We start from the raw sequence: 19,782 nt of genomic DNA, 5'->3' as shown, positions 1-19,782 counted from the left end.
ACGGTGGACAAAGAGTGGATGGTGGACTTGGATGGCAGCTCCAGGAAGAGGCAGCTCTGTTTCTCTCTGTACTGTACATGTATGCGTATATCTGCATATGAACTGGGAATATGTGCTGCCCAAATGGCTGACCACAGCACCTCGGTGGCACAGCCTGCTGCAGGATCCTCACTGTTGCCCGCAGGAGGGACGGAGATAGCTGCTTCAGCCGCTGCTGCTCTCCCAGCGTGCTCACTTTCTTGACAGCAGCCAGCCAGACACAATTCTTCTGAACACTCACTGTGTCCTCAGTCCCTAAGGTACTAAAACTTGGGTTTGTCTAAGCTGACAAGAGTCCTACTTCTGTATCTGTGTTCCTATCATACTTCTTTTTCATATATTAGTTATTTAGACAGAAATGCTATTGCTTTTTTCATCCCTGCTATTTCTAAGTAGATGTTGAACTAGAAAGGCACTCATCTGGAAATTTATCCAAAGCCTAAAGACAAACCCATTCCATTCCACTGATTCAGCTCTTACCCATCATCTGCCTTCTGCTGAACGTTCAGAACAAGATCACAGAAACAAAGTTCATCTTCACCACAGTCTTTAATAAAAGGAATCTATGAATAACAAAAACATTCCTTGAATGACAGTGTTCCACTTTAAAGTTATCTACAGACAGTAGAGTGCAAACACCTTTGAGGTGAAGCACATTCTTGGTTTGCAGATAAGAAAATCCCTTTTAAGGGCATTAAAAACTCTGACATATTAGCAAGTTGACATGTAGTAACATGTTACTGAGTGTTAACTGATGCATAAGAACAGTGCAAGCAGGTTATTGTTAAGCCACAATGAATGTGATGCAATCAAAGAGTTTCCATCTCTCACTTATGTATTTTTATTGTAGGTTAAACTAACCTAAAAGAGTTCATCTTTGCCATCAACTAGAAGCTCACATCAACAGTGACATGGCTCAACCAACATGCTTGTTATGCCATGGTGGCTGATGCATGTGTGAGCAAGCCCATGCAATACAGACAAAGGTATAAAAGAAACAAGGGGACACCCCGCTGCCCTCCTTCCCTGCGCCGGCTGCCTCTTTCAGCCCAGTGACTTAACTAGAATGCCAGTTTTCACTTGCAGGTACCTCTTTGGTGTTTGTGGGGGCCATACATTATGGATGTGTGTATAGCCATGCATTTTTCAATAGTAAGTCTGCATACTCACACTATAGGCCACAGATGCAGGAGAATATATATCAAGGACAGGGCTGGAGCCAGGATTTGCAAGGCCAACGTCAATGCGTAAACTAAGGGAATTCACTGCATCGGAAGGTTCCTGTAAAACACATGGTTCAGATGATAGCTGTCAGCAAAGCCAACACGGTAAAATTGGTAATTCTATTGTAAATTGAGAATGCATAGTAAAATCATACTTGCTGTAAACAAGAAGTAACAGTATAAAGCCTCATTTCTTGACTGCAATATTTTTAAGAGATTGCCTAGTGTGGGGTCCTCTTGCTAAACAGCTTTTAGTGCCTTTTCCATGATAAAACTCATTTTCCTAAGATCCCTGGAGACTATTCCTCACAGTCACTTCTAGGGCTAAGGAACATGCAGATTCTCTGCAGCTGCAGAAGCTGGTCCTCAAAAGCCACCACCAGGTGACTTTCATTCGCACTTGGCTGCAGAAGTCAAATTCCTATTCCACTCTGCCTTACCATCACAGAGAGCAGCTGGGCCCGAGCGACACCAAAACACAATCTACCTCATGTCTGCTCTGTTTCTTAGCACTGGAAAAACACTCTTCTAGCCCTATGGCTCATGGCTTCACAATAGCACTAGATGTGATCAACAAGTCAAAAATATTTGCATGGCAAAGCAGAGCAGGAATTGAAGTCCTCTGCCTGACCTGGCATCTTGCAGGTGCTTAAGGCAACTCTCAGGGCTGTGTTCAGTCTTTGGTTCTAGAGAAATATGGAGACGTTCTTGTATTTTTCCTAGGTGTATACCTAGGGCTAGCATGCACTAGAAGTCTGCCTGAAAGTGGTTAGTTTGAGATAAAACATTTGCATGTATGTCTTAGTTCTTACAGAAGAATCTACTCTGAGGGAAATTAAAATCTATTGAAAATATGGACTATGGGCTCTGTGTTATATCAGAGCTGAATTACACAATTAACAACTGCCTCTTCTATCCTAAAAAGCTGTGCTGAATTTGACAGTTACTAGTTTCTTCGAAATCAGAATCCTACTAAGTATTTTTCAGTTGTGGGGGATTTGAGAAACATAAGTAAGTCATGGAGTACACTGTGCATAAAATTAATCTTGGAGACGTAAAATTCATCAGTGTCTTCTTCTGATCATTTTTGTCACGTTAGACTGCTTGCAGTTGCACTTACCTGTACACTGAAGACATCATGAACACAGTTGTCCTCATGACGTACCACAAGATCCCTCTGCATGTACCTTTCATTGTTTTCTTTGAACAATCCTCTAGAAGTCACTCTAGAAGACTGGAGATCTGCATCCAATGTTGCATTGTACTTTATAGCTACAAGAAGAATAACAGTACATTTTTTGCTGAGTATGACTACCCGTGATCTCATTACTACACGCAACATTAGAGAGTGACCAGGCTTTGCAAACCACACTAAACATTTTACTTTTTTCATAGCTGGCTAAACACAGAGAAGTCTCAAAATGATAAAATTTTCTCATGTGTTCTCCAAAGCAGACGAACAGGTTTAAATCCTGACATAAGTCCTCATCCACAGAGAGCACATTAAATGGCAATCAATCCAGTCTCCACTGCAGATGTCTGAGCCTGCAGCTCAGGCAAGAAGCCAGTCAGCAGGGCCAGGATTACGCTAGATAAAGGGGCCTTGCAACCATATGCCTGAACTCTGAGAAGACTATAAAGAATCTGCATCTTCTCTTCAATCGTGTAATAATTTCTGTCTTCTTCTCTTCATATTATGACTAATATGCTGTGGAAGTTCACCATTATTTTATATCTCACAATCATGAGTTCCTAAAGGCACTATACATAGCACTGAAGCAGTCCAACTGGTGTTATCCATGACGTGTATGTTTAACTAAATAGCTTCATGAGAAGCTGGTCTCAGAAATATTTGGTGCTCTCCTGTCCTCTGAAAAGACGAGCTTCTCCACACTGAAATCTGCAGTGAGCCTATGGAAATCTTTTTTTCTTTTTTTTGGTTGAAGAGAGAAGAAAAGTCTGCAGTCTGCATTGAAACCAGCAGGTTGAAAAAAAATCAGCTTCTCATTAATGACATTTTCTGGGGTTTGTTGAGCAGCAAGGATACAGCTCTCCTTTACACTGTTAATTCCTCACTTTTCAAAGATTATAAAGTCAGTGACGAAAGTAGGTCTTAAAAACACTTTCTCAAGCACTTGTGTTATACTGATTTTGCCTTTCTTGACATTCAATCATATGTATCTTTAGAATTTCCACTTCTCATTTGAATAATGGTCTTTTGAAGAAATTAATATATGACAAGTCATTGAAATACTCTTACCCACTTGATTATTTCTCTTAGCAGGTCTAAATGTAGCCCGAAAACATATTTTGACAGTTATTTCTGTGTTCTTGTTCAGCAGACTGATTTTCTCAGGTTTAAATGAGGCAATTATGGACACATTTGCAATGCTTTGTGACCTGAAAAATATTTTTAAAAGGTGACGTGATTTCAAGAGCACTGGGTAACATCGAAGCTGTTGTCTATTACTATCTGTAAATGTAGCATTGATTTTCTTAGTTCCCAATGTTAACATTTTTCAATGTCTTTATCCTAATGCTCTAATCCTTCCCTTAAGATAACAGATAATGAAGCCATTGTCCTGTTTTCCCAGTAAGTAACCTTCTTCTGCTCCTTCAGGAAAGTTACTGAGCTCGTCTGGGAAGGCGAAGAAAGGTAATTCTTCATTGTAATTAATACTCTTATTTTTCAGAAAAACAACTTCTATGTAATTAATCAAGATTTTGAAGAACAGTTTCAAAGGAACCCTGCACGTAAAAACAAACACTTTAATCAAAAGTGAAACTCATTAATCAGACCAAATGCCAGAGTGAAAGAAAAAAGAGCATCTTCATTAATCAAACCTAAATAAATGCTGGTACTCCAAGGAGCGTAATTTTCTTTAATACAATTCCCCCAGCACCAGCAGCAGTTCTATTGTGGGTCGAAGGTCCAAACTGACCACTCATTTTTAAAAATCTCGTTTAATTGTGAAATAAGTAGCAAGTCAGTGATGTCTTTCTTCTTACAATGGGGAGCCTCAGGCTAGAAGACAGGTGACAGATAGGAAATCAAGCTGCATCTTAATTTAGCTCCTCAAGGAACAGTACTTAGGGAGGCAGAAGATTTGGGTTCTGTGAAGCCTTTCTTCTTTATTTTGTGAAAGATTGCTCTGGCAAAGGCCACATGCCAGAAATGATGGGTTTCTTGCCAGAAATAGGTGCCAACTCTCTTTCACTGCTCTTTGTCCTTACCCTGCAGGACAACTCTCTCCCCTAGATTAGCCTACCAGTCCATAAAAGTCATGCGGGTTGTGCGGGAAGTGGTTTCATCTGTCTCAGGCTCAGCTATCAAAATTATACCGTGCTACTGAAGTACAACCTGCTGCTACAAACACTCTCAAGCAAGCCTCACTCCCTGCTGCTGCCCCCTCCCTCTGGACCACGTCTCTGCACAGCAGCAGTGGGCAGGGGTGTCTCCTGGCTCTTCCCATCCCTGCCCAGGTCCGTTCTGGCAGCCTCCACCACCCAGCTTGCCCCACGTGCCCTGGCTCTGCGCCCCACACTGCCTTGGCTTTTGATGGTTTGATGATAAATGCTTAAACGAGGTTTAGTCTGATGCTGTTTTTCAGCTAGCTATGATAGCAGCAATGAGGCAGTAAGTGTGTTAGCTCTGAACACATGGAATGAAAGAGCTTTTTCATTTGTTTGTTTTGCTGTTTAATTAACTAAATGCTCAACTTGCATCTGAATCATTAAGTGCTTCCTTTCTAAAAGGGTTTACCAACCATAGCAGAACCACATTTCCATCAGCACCAACTGATACATCAGTAATGCCATCGTCATCTAAGTCTCTATGGCCATCTACTGATCTTCCAAAGAATTGGAGCCGTTGTCCAAAAGCAGAATCCGATCCTAAAATTTTCTGAGAAAGAGAGTTTGGTTACTGAGTTTGCCACAAGCATGCTTAAGTCTGTAGATAGCAGCCTAAGCAATGGATTTTCACTGATATTAACTGTATATGCAATGTATTGTTTAAACAAAATGCTTTTGTGGATTTTTTCTCAGATGCTTTTAAGCACTTTTTCCTCCCCTGTTGGAGCAGACAATGGACTAGATTTTTCTGTCTTGGGAGCAGATCAGCTAACTGACTGCTGTATGCCAGCTTGTACTTACTGGAAACTTTTTCCATCTCACATTGAGCAACTCAAAGAACAGGAAGCTTAACAGGACTTCTAACAAATACTTTCTGTAACCAGAAGGTCTGCATGGAAAGTGACATTAAAATAACCATTATATTAGCATATAGGATATGCAGAAGCCCTTGAAAGTCTTTTCCTTTAATAATACATACTTATAATTTACAGAGCTGGGATTTATCTCATTTTCATTGCTGTATATCAACCCTAAAAACCTGAACAATGGGTGTCAAAAAATGTATAGGAAATTAGCTGACTTCATATTCAGGCACCAAAAATTGCAAGAGGCTCAGACGGAGCGTCTTGCAAGTCCTTTTCCTCTATGTGGTTCAGTTAAAAGCACCACAACATCAAACAAGGCATGCTGTCAACTGAAGTAAGAAGAGGCACAAAACTTGAAATAAGCCATGAGAATAACAGTACTCCTTTAAACGGATGAAACAGTAGCCAATTAAAAGACAGAAAATCCTGTTTCCCTCTAGTGGATCTAAAGGCATTGAGTACAGCATTAGGCAACAAAGGTAATTACAGGTAATTACCTGAGAATATTTGGTACGTATAGTCTTTTGAAATCCATTGTAAATGTAAATTGCTCCACAGTTTTGGTTTTCCAACGGTGCACCTATTACAACATCATTAAAGCCATCCAAATCAATGTCTGCAAGCGTTGTGATTGCTGATCCGAAGCGAGCATTTTCTGACCCCTGTGGACCTTCCAAGAGTTCTTGTTGATCCAAAATTCCCTTTAAAAAAGGAAAAAGAAGAAAAAGCAAAAACACAGCTACCATTACACCAGATGAGACACAGGAGCAGTATCTATGTGCATTGTTTTTTGTTTTTGTTTTCCAGTACATTCCGCTTGGACTGCTCAACCCTGAATTCCTTCCCCATTGTATTGCCCATTCAGTTTGCATTATGTCTCAGAGTCTTGGCAAGCATTACACAGCAAAATTAAAGCATGCTACGCAAAGCACTAACAGCAAATATAACCATATGTATGAAACTTAAACGCTCTCACTGTCCTCATCTGACTGTTCTGAAAGTTTCACAATACATTGAAAAATACAGTTTCCAGTTTTGGATTACCAGGTTTTATGCAGAGGGAATGGAAATTATGTAACTGGACATAATTCTTTGAAACAGAAATGGAATTTCCTAACTAAACTAATGCAAAAAACATGTGTCCAAATGCTAAACTCCTGACCTCTCCAGTGACAATGAAGGAAGAAAGATTGGAGATCTTCATACTTAAATAATCACATTTACACTAGCTTAAATTCAACTCTCTGGCAAATATTATTCTCACCTTTGACCTCAGTTATCACACTGTGCTTAAAATTTTAGAAATATCAGCCAAGTCATTTATTAAAAATAACTAGAAAAGTATTATTTGCACAACATGGAGAAGTTCCACACATCCAGGCTCTTGGAAAAAAAAATTTCTTTCATTATTCTTAATTTTTGAATAATTTTAAACCTAACATTTGAAAATGACTAAATGTTGTTCCAATTTAGACAGTTTTCAAAACACACAAAAAGATCCTTCATTTTTTTTTTCTTCCGTATTTCGTGTCTAATTCCAGTCACAAAGGCCAATGTCAGCTGCCAGCAGTACCACTTCTAGCACCTCCATCTACCTTGAAGTTGCCTTAGGGTACAGTGTCCTGTTGCCTTAGGATGATCTTACTGTGAGCTGCTGCTGAAGAGGATAGTCCTACCTCACTATTTATTTGATTGCAATTTACTTAGTAAAAAGGCTAGGTTCTATTTTCTTTGAGGGATGGCAGGTATTAATTTACTTTGCATATCCAGACATCCAATGATGGATTGAGAGACTGTTCAAAAGTGCCAGAGGCTTCAGGAAGTGTTAATATAGACATTGTGAAAACACAATCAGCCAACCATTAGACAGATCCCAGAATTCCAGAATGGTTTGGGTTGGAAGGGACCTCAGAGATCATCTAGTTCCAACCCCCCTGCCATGGGCAGGGCCACCCTCCACTACACCAGGTTGCTCAAAGCCTCATCCAATGTGGCCTTGAACACTTCCAGGGATGATAACATAGCTTCGCTGAAAAAAGGAGACAACATGAGTAATAGCAACCATCCAGTGTGAAAGTGTATGCAACAATGCAGAAAACTGGCAGAAGAGCATTTATGAGAACTGTTTTGGGAATACTGCTAGGTGTTGAACAGATTTTCCAAAATCAAATGGCAAACAAATAATTAGCAAAAGCCCTGAGCTAAGTTTTTCAGAGAACTGGTCAACCTTGTGTTATATTTGTGTACAGTGCCTAGCACAGTGCCTAAAACCAGGACCAGGAGCCACCTAGAGTGGCAGGCCCCTGGTCACCAATAGTGCTTAGCTACTAACTTGCTATTGACTCGGTTTTGGTCTGTTCCAACTGGCTTATTCCCAGATTACATGCACAAGCAGTTCTGGGGAAAGTCTGCAGCTGCCCCTGAAAAGCAGAATGGGTGAGATCGCACTAGGAAGGGCTCCATCCGCAGACCTCTAACCAGGCAGGCTTGGCGTCATTTACCCCTGCCCTTCTGCCACACCCCAGGCAGGAAAAGCACACGCTCTGATTCTCCTTACAAAAACACCACTCGCAATACTTCTAACACTTTGAAAAAGATATGTTAAATACTGACTTAGGGACCCTGAAAAGATCCAGGGCCAAAGACTTTTTAGTGTGCATGTGGCCAGTCTGCATTGAAAGAAGCTAGCCCTAAGCAATGCCAGCTTGAGTGAGTCTCCTGCACCAGCTGGCTGTGGGGCCAGGGATGGCTCTTCTGATCACTCTCTGATTTAACAGAACCAACACTGTCATTAAGTACTACTGCAGTTTGACTGCTTTTTCTTTGGTAAAACTGTAGTCCAGGGAACAACAGTAAATCCCTCCAGCTGCAAATGAAATTATCAGCACTTATCATGGATAGAGAGGTGGGAAGCTAATTCCAGCTTTACTACAGTGCCTCCTTTTTACCTTTGTGATGGAAAACATGTATACTCTTCCTTCCTCTTTCTTCAGGTCATTCATAAACATCGGTGCACCCACAAGCAGCACATCTGTCACAGAATCCCTGTTAACATCCACTGAACACACCACACTGCCAAAGTAGGAGCCAATCTGAAATCAGTAGTAAGAGAGTTGTGTTTGTATGTGGATTTTGTAAAGCATACTGTTTTAGCACCTGACTCAGAAAACTTACACCTAGAAATAGTCCAATGCTAATGAATGAAACTGCCTATTAGAATGAAATTACTCTATAACATACTCCAGCATTTGAAGAACCATATCTTTATCATGTGTCCACTGTTCCTGCCCAGTAGCTGCTGTCATGGCTTTACCACTCAGCAATAAGAATGCAAACAGAGAATAAGCTATGGGAGGTATATTCTTTTAGATAAAACTGTGCACATGAAACTACCCAATCTCTGATTTGGTCTCAAATTTGTTTTAGAAACAAACAAAACCAAAACCATCTAAACTTGCTACTCGTTTCCAAATGGAGAAAAAGAGAATGAGCGTCCAATTTCTCTTTTGATGTCATTTACTTCACAACTTCTCAGGCAGAGTGGAGCTCGCTGAGTTTCTCCCAATTAGAAGTGCTGACAGAATGATATATTAAGTAGCTTTGAATATTATCTTTTACCACTAATTGGATGACTTCCTAAAATACTGTTTAAGAGTTACAGTTAAGCCCATTGAAATAGTCTAATGGCAGAGCAAAGTTCAAGTGGATTCTAAATAGAATCCACTAAAGAGAAATTTTCAAGAACAAATGCATTGCAATTTACTGCTGTGTCAATACGTGCCTGCTCGCCTCTCTGGGACTGCACAATCGCGACATTGCCATCGCTGTCAACATCATAAACCACTACTCTGCCAGTGTAGTTGGATCTTGGTGCACCAGCAACAAAATAGACGGAGCTCTGAGTTGAGAGAACAGCAACAGAATAACCTGGGGAGAGAAGCCAACATTTAACATGCGTGAGAGACCATCAACTACAAGTCATCAGTTGGTTATCCATAAAGGCACAGAGGATGAGTCAATCTGGTACTTCAGTCGCAGAGAATGGTGCGCCCAGACAGGAAGTTAAGCTGTCACATGTGCATAAAATTTGTAATAGTCTTCTGGAGAGAACAATGACAAGCAGATCAAGTTGAAGCAGGTTTGCAGAATAGCATGGACAATAGTTTAGCTTATTCAGTAAAACGTATACCGCAAAAATGTAATGCCTGTGAAGGAGAGAGGAAAAAGAGTGCAAGAAGTATTCTTGGAATGAAGAAATAGAGAAACATGAGATGAACATTTGGGCCAGCCTTCAAACTGGGAAGGAAAACCTAGCTTCTGCAAAGCTTGCAGTGCATTTTCCCACAGCTCACCAAACCACAGCCCAGTGTATTGGCTGAATACAACAGGCTATATTAATAGCTTGTCAGCTGAAGGGCTTAGGTTCATTGAACGTCTTTGAACATTTTAATCCTCATTCCCATTATTCTAACATTATTTGCTTTCAGGAAACATCTTTCAATACTTGCAAATTTTAAACGTGTATTAGCACTATAAAGCTAGCATTACTACATATTTTACATTTCTGTGGTTTAATTATAGCAAATTTATTTTAACAGAAGAAAACAAAATCATCCTTTACAAAGACTGTAGTTTAAACTGAATAACAAAATCCTAGTGATTGGGCAGAATATGCAGGTCTTTAGCAAGCTGCAGGACAATGTGAAAAGCAGAGTCTAAACAGAGTATGCCTTGGTCATTACATATACCAGTCTAATTCAGACTTGTGTTCAGCCACTGTTTCTCTAGGGAGAGATCACTGGAGACTAGGAGTTCAACAAGGAACAACAAAATAAGATTTTATTCCGCAAATTAAGGCCATGCATTCCTAATTAATACACCATACAGCCATTTGAAGAGAGAGGGTGTAGTGCAGAACAGAGGCCACTCTAGCAAGCTTGAGCTCCCTCAAGCTGGTAAGAGAGCTGGGGTAGAGACCTCTTAGTGGGGGACAGGAGGAGGTAGAAAGGAAATGAAGGCACAGAAAAGGCAACAACATTGCTTGCTCCAAAAAGATTAGGACCAATACTCTAAAAAGTGCCTTGTGGAGAAGTGTTGAAAAGAAATAACCTGACCTTTGAAGAATTATTCTAAAAAAGGGAAGAACAGAAAGTCTGAAGAGGTCACACATGCAAAAATGCTACTGCTCATTAAATTAGGTTTAGATTTATTCATTGTGTTGGATGCAAGTAACGCTAAGCCATAGGGAAAAGTGCATGATAGTTGGAAAGACAGCATCTCAATAAATAACCAAGGACAAGAAAGCCATAGGAGCTTGATGTAGCAGCATTATTCAGGGATGAATTGCCTGAGAGGGCATGTTGTAGGTTTGCAGAAAACATTTCAATGAATTGAGAAGACAACCTGAGTGGCTTTATAGAGTCACAAAAACGTGTCAGAAAATATATGGGGGTTATAAGTAAGACCTCTGTTAAACTGCAGAAATATTCCTATAACTCTAAACTGATCTAGAAAAGGCCAAGAAAAGACTATGAAACATAGCAAGTCAATCAACTTCTCATCCACATGTAATTGGAGAAGTACATACAAATATTAAAATAGGAGATACCCATAATGATCAGTATGATACACTAAGCAGCCTTTCCAAATTCCATTACTTCTTATGTCTCTGTCAGAAAGGCTGATTTTTTGCAGCTTACCACATTGATATGAGCATAATTTTAAAAACACAATAAAGATTTCACTCAGTGAAGTGTTGACCAGTAAATAAAATTGTTTTCGTATTCTCAAATCAGTTCTTAACAGGAGTTGGGCTAGAGCAGAATTTCCCAAGTTCTTTAATGTCTTTAAAAAGGTTTCATACATTTCCAGATTTGTGTTTCAGCCCCTTACCTAGATAAGAGCTATGATTTCTGTCCTGCAGAATTTTCTCAAATACATGGCTTGGAAAGGTGGTGACTCTATCTGAAGACTCCTGAACTACTGTTCCACTCCAGTCATAGGCCCCAACAGCACCCAGCAGGAGAATGTCCTTCAAAAAAACCAAAAATCAACATTTTAGAACTACCTATTTCAGAAAAAGTGTGAGTGAAGCTGAAGTTACCATTCGTCATTTCCTGCGTCATTGCGTTTAGGGCAGTGATGTACAGTCTAATGACTGCAAGCAGTTGACTGGAGATGCTTACAGTTACCACTTACATGCAGGACTTCACTGACCTATTAAGGGGCATTATCACCCCTCTTACTGTAAGAGGATAAGTGACTGCTTTAGCTCCCAGGGCACTGCAACTCAAGCTAAAACGGGTTTATTTAAACGCTGTGATAATTTCCTAAGCCTGTCCACCCTGGGGTTGGGCTTGCCAAGTCTATGCTTTTATGCGCTCATGATCCTCAGACAACTGATGATCAGACAAACAAAACTGTCAGAAAAATCTAAAGCCCTCTTTTTGCTAACAAAAGTGCCAATGAGAGCACACAAAAGCTGACGGAAAAAGATACAAAATTTCATTTTTTAAATGTATTGCCAGGAGATGTCCTTGAGAGAACACTTAAATCTAAAATCCAAACTAGTATGGATTATTGTACAGAATACTTAATACAGAAATACTTAATCTTAGACTTGTACACATAAACCAAACATAGTTTAGATTATTCACATTATTGAAACTCTTTACTTAACGGAGATACTGTTATAGAAAATGGCAGTAAGAATAGTATGTGTAATTTTCCAGAAGAAAACCCCAAATCTTTCTTAATTTTTGCCACTTCCTAGCATAAAGTGCTTGGTAAATTGAAACTTCAAGTTGTGCAAATACAGAGGAGTTTTCAAAAATTATTTCATTAATCTTTAACGGTTATGAGAAAGAAACAATATTCCTCTATTTTCATTTGAAAGCTGCTTGAACCACACTTGACTTTTACAAAGAAGATCTATTTCGTCAAGATAATCTTAAAATTGACTAGCAAGAAAAATATATTGATTTATTTTTCTTTCTAATTTCATGAAATATGCTTTAAACAAATAAGAATTTTTAAAATATTAGACAAATTCCTTTCAGACTTGATTTATTTACATCTCGGTGACTGCCTAGAAATATATCAGCTTTATAATATGGTTTCAATTCCTCTGAGTTACTCAACTACAAAATAATAACTTGGAGCAATTGAATTTTTCATGCCACGTGAACTCAGAATCACCGACATAATTGGATTAACACATCTCAAAATTATTACATGAAAGAAATTATTTCTCAACTTCACATACTGATGTATATTTTTTCATTTTAGGGATATACGGCATCTATTAGAAATAATTTTTGTGGTATTCAAATAAAAAAAGAAGACAGTAATTTGACATTCTTCTGCTTGTAAAAAAATCTTAAAATTGGTCACTGGGTTTTTATTAGCCTTATTTTGTTGCACTTCTAAGCATCCAAGTCTACAAAATTACATCTATTAGTATCATTAAATAATTAGATTCGCATACCTTTTTCTGTGAGTAATACGCACTGAAGCCCACCTGTGACATTTCCATTTGGAATGTATCACCTTGGTCCGTACCTGGTAAAACAAATATTCACATATGGTTAACCCTATAGAAGCACACAAGAGATCAAATATTGCTGCCTCTGAGCATAGCTATATAGGGAGTGTATGTTATTTTTTCCAAATCCACCAATTCTGCTAAAACACTTCCAACATTTACAAACAACAGAAATCTGAGAGCTAATGAACTGTAGACTATTTGGAGGACTCAATGGCAAATTGGTAAGATGGAGCCATGATGCTATGAGTCTCTTCCACAAAAAGGCAGAAGATGGTGATAAAGATGGTTTGAATCAGTCTGCACAGTGTTGTTACTGTGGTTAATCTCTTTTTATGTTGCCTAGGAAGCACTAATAATACACTGAAATTAGCAGCTTTAAAAACTGCATATTCACAACTTTCAAAGAAAAGTTCTTTATCATATAAAACTGTTGTAATTGTCTTGAAAAATACTGTGACGTGCAGGAGTATTTCCTAAGTTAGATGGATGGAACTCAGGTAACAGGAATTCACCGGGTGCACCAAAAACCCAAGAGACGAGCTCACCCGATCCCCTTGACTTGATTAACGGCATGGGCACGGTAAAGAATAGGCAGAGGGGAAAGAGAAGGAAAGACTTCATCCTGAGCACAGGAAGGCTGCAGCCATGGAAAGCTCCTTATGGAGGGTTGAGGGCAGGTCACAAATCTTCCAAGCATGGTCTAAATTTGACTTTAAAAAGCTGTGTTTGGAGGGACAAAGTGCCTGAGTTGACTCTACAGCACCTTCCTCCAAACAGTACACAGAGGACTGTGGGGGAGGCTAGGGAGGGAGCCTGGTAGACGCCACACAGATTGCATTACTGTAGCTTTTCATTTCTGTAATCAGTAACCTACTCTTCTGATTTGCTTTTTAGGTTTACAGTTGCTTGGCATTAACAGAAAAACACAGGAGAATCTGAGAAGCATGAAGATACTTTTACTCCTCCAGTGGTAATAGCTCCAAATTCATTTGGATGCATACGGACAAGTCCCCAGTGGATGCCTGAAGCCCACAATTTAACTAAATTTTCAGCAACTGGGCAATATTTCACACAAACCACAGAAACTAACTTGAAGCTCAGGCTCATTGGGGTGGCTGGGAGAACACCTGTGCAAACCAGAGCCCTCCTGGGGAGCAGCCCACAGCTGCAGCTGCCCCTCATTCTCACAGTACTACACTAAGGTGAAGCTAAATAAAATCCTTAGCTCATCAGCTGGGAGAATCTGATTTAATTTTTCAGAAACATTGAGTATTTTACCTTCTATACTAAAAATGCGCTCTCCAAGCGTTCCTGCTTCTTCCAGTAGTGCAGCCTCAGATGACACATTAAAGAAATACTTGTCTGTTGGATGACTAGCAATTCCTTTGATTTCTTTAATTAAGTTTTTAGTATCAAGTTCATGCCTGATTAAGTATCCCAAAACCTTGGGTAAAAAGAACAAAATAGTAAGAGTGAAGGAAATCACAGTGTTACTCCATTTCATTCTGTATTATTTGAGTAAGCAACCTACATATTAATACAAAATAAAATTACTTTCATATTACTAAATTGCTTATCAAACTGTACTCCTATACAAGTGACCATTCAGATGGGAAAAATACATAAACCAAGGCAAAAGAGAAAACCACTGAAGTTGCCCAAGTAGTATTGGTTTTGCTTTCTCAGCCAGTTAAAGAAGACCAATATTTCAGTAGTTACCATAAAGATAAATTTTGCCTAGTTTCAGTCTCACCAGAGTAACACTGCATACATTATATACAGCTTATATCTAGATCAGGCATTTTCATATGTACACAACAAAATGATCTTTCAAAAATTGCAATAATATATATAATTATAATATTACTTACAGCAATGCCAAACCTGGTTATATTGTCTTCATTGCATTTACCTATCACAGTTTTCAAGTTGGAGCCATCGTGTGATTCACCGTCCGTCACAACAACCATCACTTTTGTGGCTGTGGGACGTCCTCCCGATTCAGGTGAGAAGGCATACTGTCTGTTATAAAATATTGGATTTATCACATCAATTCATAATGGACTGAATTTTGTATATATGCTGTAATGAGTATGCCCGTCACTGACTTACACCAAGGTGCATCTGCAGTGCTTTCTATTTGGAAATTAACAATACACAATAAGAATTTTCAACTATGCTCCAGATAGCTTCCTCCCAAAGCACTTCTCAAAAGAGTCATCAGAAATGTAATCAAAGAAGTAGGAAAAAAAACAAACAAGTAGGACTGGATGGTATTTCTGACAGAAATGTACATTCCAGGGAAAATAATTTTTTTTTTGTACAAATGTTTCTAAATTAAAAGTTTTTTTTGTCAGAACTATTAATGTTTTGTAACATGAAAGTTGCCAGGAATTGGGACCATCGAGTTCGAACAAAAGTGGAAGAGTACTAATAACAGGTTCCTCAATATTACTGCAAATATCAACTCCACTGAAGGCTGTCTGTCTCTAAACAAGATCTTCAAGCCCATTTGGTTCAGCATGTATTTTGGCCTAGAGTCCTGTCCTTGATTCAACTGCAAAATAGCATCTTCCTATTGAGAAACAGATCTGGTTTGTATATGTATTCAGAGTCACAGTACATTGTTTTAAGTTTTTCCTGTTTGGTGCTGCAATGACAAACTGCCAACAGAACAGAGATTTTTATTTTCTCTGCAATCAACCAAAACCTGACCTGCTAACATGAATGGTACCAGTCCCACTGGATCCTGGGAAAAACTTTACTTCTTTCAATTGTTTTGTATCTTTCCTAAAAGCTTGTCCATGGTGTTTGATGCACTGTCATGTTCAGGCACCTGTGACAACTGAATCTATTCTGTTGGGTGCCAGAACTGCTTTAGTGTAGATTTTAACCCATTGGTTGAAGACATGCTTTTCTGCAAGTCTAGTTTACATATCCCTGTGCTGTTCTGCATGGGGCACTGTAAATGTACCTGAAGGATTCCACCTAGCGCTGGGAACCTCCTCAGAGGCTCCAAGCACGTGCACCTCCAGTGGGAATGAATTTCAGGATGTCCCCGTTGCCTCGTATGGCAAGTTACAATAGTTGCACAATAATCATCAACGTGCTTTACCTTGCATTGTCAATGGCTTTGAAAGTATTAGTCAGATCTCCTCCCTTCTGATACGTTCCTTCCATTGCTTTAACAACCTCATCCTTCGTTTGATATGTATTCAAGTTGAATACTACACGAGGATCATTAGCATACTGAATTAAACCCACCTAGCAACAAAGAAATTATGTTAAGATTATCACACATTACAATCAGTTACGTAGAATCATGACACTTACTTATTTTCAGGTTGGAGTAAAAGATCTGCAGATGCACATGGAGTTATAATTTTCTTTCAACACATACAAAACCAATTAATATTAACATGTTTGGAAAGCAAAGAAAACTAAAGTGCTCTTGCACTTTATGTCATTTATCACGGACTACAATACGTTAATGCAAACAATCTGAAACAGTAGGCATTAAATGTTTGCTTGGTTACTTCTGGAAGAGCTGACGAATAGCAATAATACAGGGAGCTCTGGGAAAATTGAGGAAATTGCAAAAATTCTACAAGCTCACAGCACCTCAATCTGATCTCTTCTAAGGAAATCCTAAAGGTTAGTTACTCGATAGCACTGCAAACCCTATTTGTTTTTAATACAGGTGAAGCTAAAGACATATGCTAAGACACAGATTTAGCATGAAAGAAAACAAGAGGAGAAGATTCTAAAGGTGAGGTTCCGAAGGGACTGCGCAGGAAGCCTAACTTTTAAGCACCTCACTTCCAAAGTCGCCCAAGGAAGAAGGCAGCCTTTGGGAGAGAGATTTCCAGTGCCCCAGTCTTTGTTCCCAGAACTGTTTATGGAAAATGGATAACTGTAAAGACAGAAAATGTTTAAAAAAATAAAGGCAATAAAATTTTCCTTACCATCAACAAATTTAAAAGGAAGAAAGAACTCAAAGATCAGACAGTAACCAAGCAGGAAAAAACTCTTATTTTAAAGATGCAGCAGTTGGAAAGTAAGAGCCATATGAAAAGCCCATTAAAAATCTGTTCTACTTTTACCACATCCCCACAGACTACATTTCAATTACTTTGACACCTAATGCATGAGAGAGATCTGACTCCACTAGATATAGCCTAGATTTCTATTTCAGTTGGTTTATATTTCAAATCAAATTATTAATCCCTTTTGAAATAGGTTAGCTGTGAGATAAAAAAATCCAATATGGAAAGATACAAGACAACTGCGTAATCTGTGGCTATGGGGGAGGTACTGTAGTTACACTAAAGCACACTTGGTTTCCTTTAAAATTGCCAGTAAAACCCATTGCCTTCGGTTGGGTTTTTTTGGTCTTTCTCAGAGATATCTTTGACTTACCTGGGTTTTGTTAAGGCCTATGTCTAAGCCTTGTACAAATTTTTTCAAAAATGCCCGCACGGCATCCCAGGGATAAATGCTGTTCGACTCATCACAAACCACCACAACATCTATGACAGAGGAACACTCTAAAATAAAAATATAAAGTGAAGATTAAATGCACTTTCAGCCTCAATATACTTACAACTCTTTGGCTAAATCCAGAGGTGCATATTTAGGTCTCACACAGGCAAAACTTCAGATCAGGAAGGTTTTGCCAGAATGAGGACTTCATAGAAGCACATGCAGATTTTGAGCCTGCACTGGTGCAATGCCTCTGAATTCAGAGAAGTGAGTCCATATTCATACCAGCATTGGATCACAACTCGTTAGTCCTTACACGTGAATCACAGGACTTTGCTTTTTGCACATACATTTTTAAAAAAATCCCAAATTAAGAGTCCCCAACACAATGTATCTTGATTTCATTTGATATGTTTGTTTGTTTTTTTTTTTTTCAATTGAATCTGTTTTGCACATGTTGCCTTACTTTGAACAGCAGGAGAAAAGCTTCTTAGGATCTGGAAACTTGGACTGATTTCAGAACAGACTCCTGTTGCATAGTATTGGCTTCCACACTGCTGTGCCCACAAGGGACCACAAGTCTTTAAAAATAACAACAAAAAGAAACTATAAAAATAATAAATACTTGTCTCACCATATCCACACACAAAAGCACAACAAGCAGGACTACAGGCACACAGGATCAGAGAAGCCCTCTTGGGTTATCAGGCCAAACCCCTTGCAGTCACAGTGACAGTGCAACCTGTTTCATAGACTTTCTCCTTAAAAGGATTTTCTATTCATCATGCCTCCAGTGCCTCCTTCTGCAAGCTGGCCCCTCCAGACTGTGCGAAGCAGTAACACCTAGGGAGCATGACCTGGTCTGCAAGGAATCTGCCCTGCTCTAAGCCACCTGCTCTAAAAACTGTGAGTTTAAAACCAGGGTTGGTATTTGCACATCGGTAAAAAACGTGCAGAGAAGTACTTCCAGTAACCAGGAGGTGGCATCAGAGCCACGAGCACACACGTCCGTGCAAACACTCAGAAAGGAGCTTTTCTTGAGGAATGTCCAGTTACCCACCAGCGTGACCAGGCTGAAGAGTTCTGTGACCAGTGCACGCACGCACACACACATACGCACATTTATTGATCTGAGAAGCCTTGTTCCCAAGGGAAATTCACTTTGCCAAAATATTTACAAGTTAAATTTCATCATCTCCAGTGAGGGTGCAGCCTCACAGTATGCACTGTCCTATTCAGCTGCAGCTAAAGGAACTTTGGCCCTGGCCTCACATACCCGTCAGCTGTGTGTTTCACTGCCTTCTGGGGAAACTAATCTTGCGTCTTTGCTGAAAATTTAAAGTTATTTTTTAATGATTAGTCTCATTCTAGACTAATCTAGATTAATCTAGATTAATCTCATTCACCTGTTTCCTAGTTTTCTTCTGTATTAGCGGTAACTCAAAATTATGAAGCTAATCTTGGACCAAAAAATAGAAACATTCTCATAAACGTTGGCAATTGTCACTTTAAAAGAAAAAAAAAGGGAAAAGCTCTAATATTCTAGCACTGTTAGACTCAGAAAATTAGGACGCATCATTAATGCAGAGGAAAACTGGGAGATCACATATGAACTGATGAACTTGAAAAGTGGAATATTAGAAAGGGGCACAGACTTGCCCTTAAAGACTAATATGAAGAAATCTAAACATAAACTGGGAGCTCTTTGAGTGGAAGACAGAAGAGCAGATGGAGGAGGCACTGGCTGACTGCAGGGTGACCATAAGCATGCAGCCAGCATGCAAAGCAAAGATGGCCTAAAGATATGTAACAAGAAGCACTTGCAGTTGAGACACGAGAATACCAAATACACTATATAGTGCCCTGGAAAGATTCATGTGGAATATGGCATAGACCTAGTTATTCATGTTTGGGAGAGGTATATTTTTAAAAGCACATTTCAGCCAAAAAACTGTGTTTGTTTAGCAAAGCAAAGGACAAAAGAAAATGATTGTGGGGTATTAAATATAGAAAGGAGATTTTACACGTAGGAAGATGGGAGCTGATCTTTCCAACTAAAGGCACAGCACTGCCCCAAGAAAAAACTCACAGAACCTTAGATCAGAAATTCAGAAAAAAAGTTGTTAACCATCAGTGAAATTCTTAAGCACCTTTCCAACAGGACTAAGCATGCCTCAGGAAAATGAGCATGTGGAAACGACTGCCCTGTACTTAGGATACCTGTGGGAAGTAATCACATGGCACCAAACAGCTGCCAGAGACAGTGTCTCGG

The 19,782-nt window shown here is 39.3% G+C and overlaps 1 protein-coding gene across 1 annotated transcript in view; it reads right to left on the bottom strand.

Annotated features, from left to right (window-relative positions):
* ITGA2 (integrin subunit alpha 2) overlaps positions 1–19,782 on the bottom strand; it is a 66,980-nt gene that overhangs the window by 16,795 nt on the left and 30,403 nt on the right. Inside the window, exons 5-19 of the mRNA XM_086629289.1 lie at positions 17,977–18,091; positions 17,448–17,575; positions 16,144–16,292; positions 14,900–15,050; positions 14,307–14,472; positions 12,969–13,042; positions 11,375–11,513; positions 9,264–9,409; positions 8,431–8,574; positions 5,980–6,183; positions 5,030–5,166; positions 3,523–3,662; positions 2,383–2,534; positions 1,210–1,320; positions 520–602 (exon numbers count right to left, since the gene is read on the bottom strand). Coding sequence (XP_086485415.1) covers positions 520–602; positions 1,210–1,320; positions 2,383–2,534; positions 3,523–3,662; positions 5,030–5,166; positions 5,980–6,183; positions 8,431–8,574; positions 9,264–9,409; positions 11,375–11,513; positions 12,969–13,042; positions 14,307–14,472; positions 14,900–15,050; positions 16,144–16,292; positions 17,448–17,575; positions 17,977–18,091 — 2,039 coding nt within the window. The remainder of the gene's footprint in view (positions 1–519; positions 603–1,209; positions 1,321–2,382; positions 2,535–3,522; positions 3,663–5,029; positions 5,167–5,979; positions 6,184–8,430; positions 8,575–9,263; positions 9,410–11,374; positions 11,514–12,968; positions 13,043–14,306; positions 14,473–14,899; positions 15,051–16,143; positions 16,293–17,447; positions 17,576–17,976; positions 18,092–19,782) is intronic.

This window comes from Tauraco erythrolophus, chromosome Z, assembly GCF_009769465.1.
Source record: "Tauraco erythrolophus isolate bTauEry1 chromosome Z, bTauEry1.pri, whole genome shotgun sequence".
Taxonomy (NCBI): domain Eukaryota; kingdom Metazoa; phylum Chordata; class Aves; order Musophagiformes; family Musophagidae; genus Tauraco; species Tauraco erythrolophus.
The sequence above is the reverse complement of the archived record's forward strand: the minus strand, read 5'-3'. Positions and strand labels throughout refer to the sequence as shown.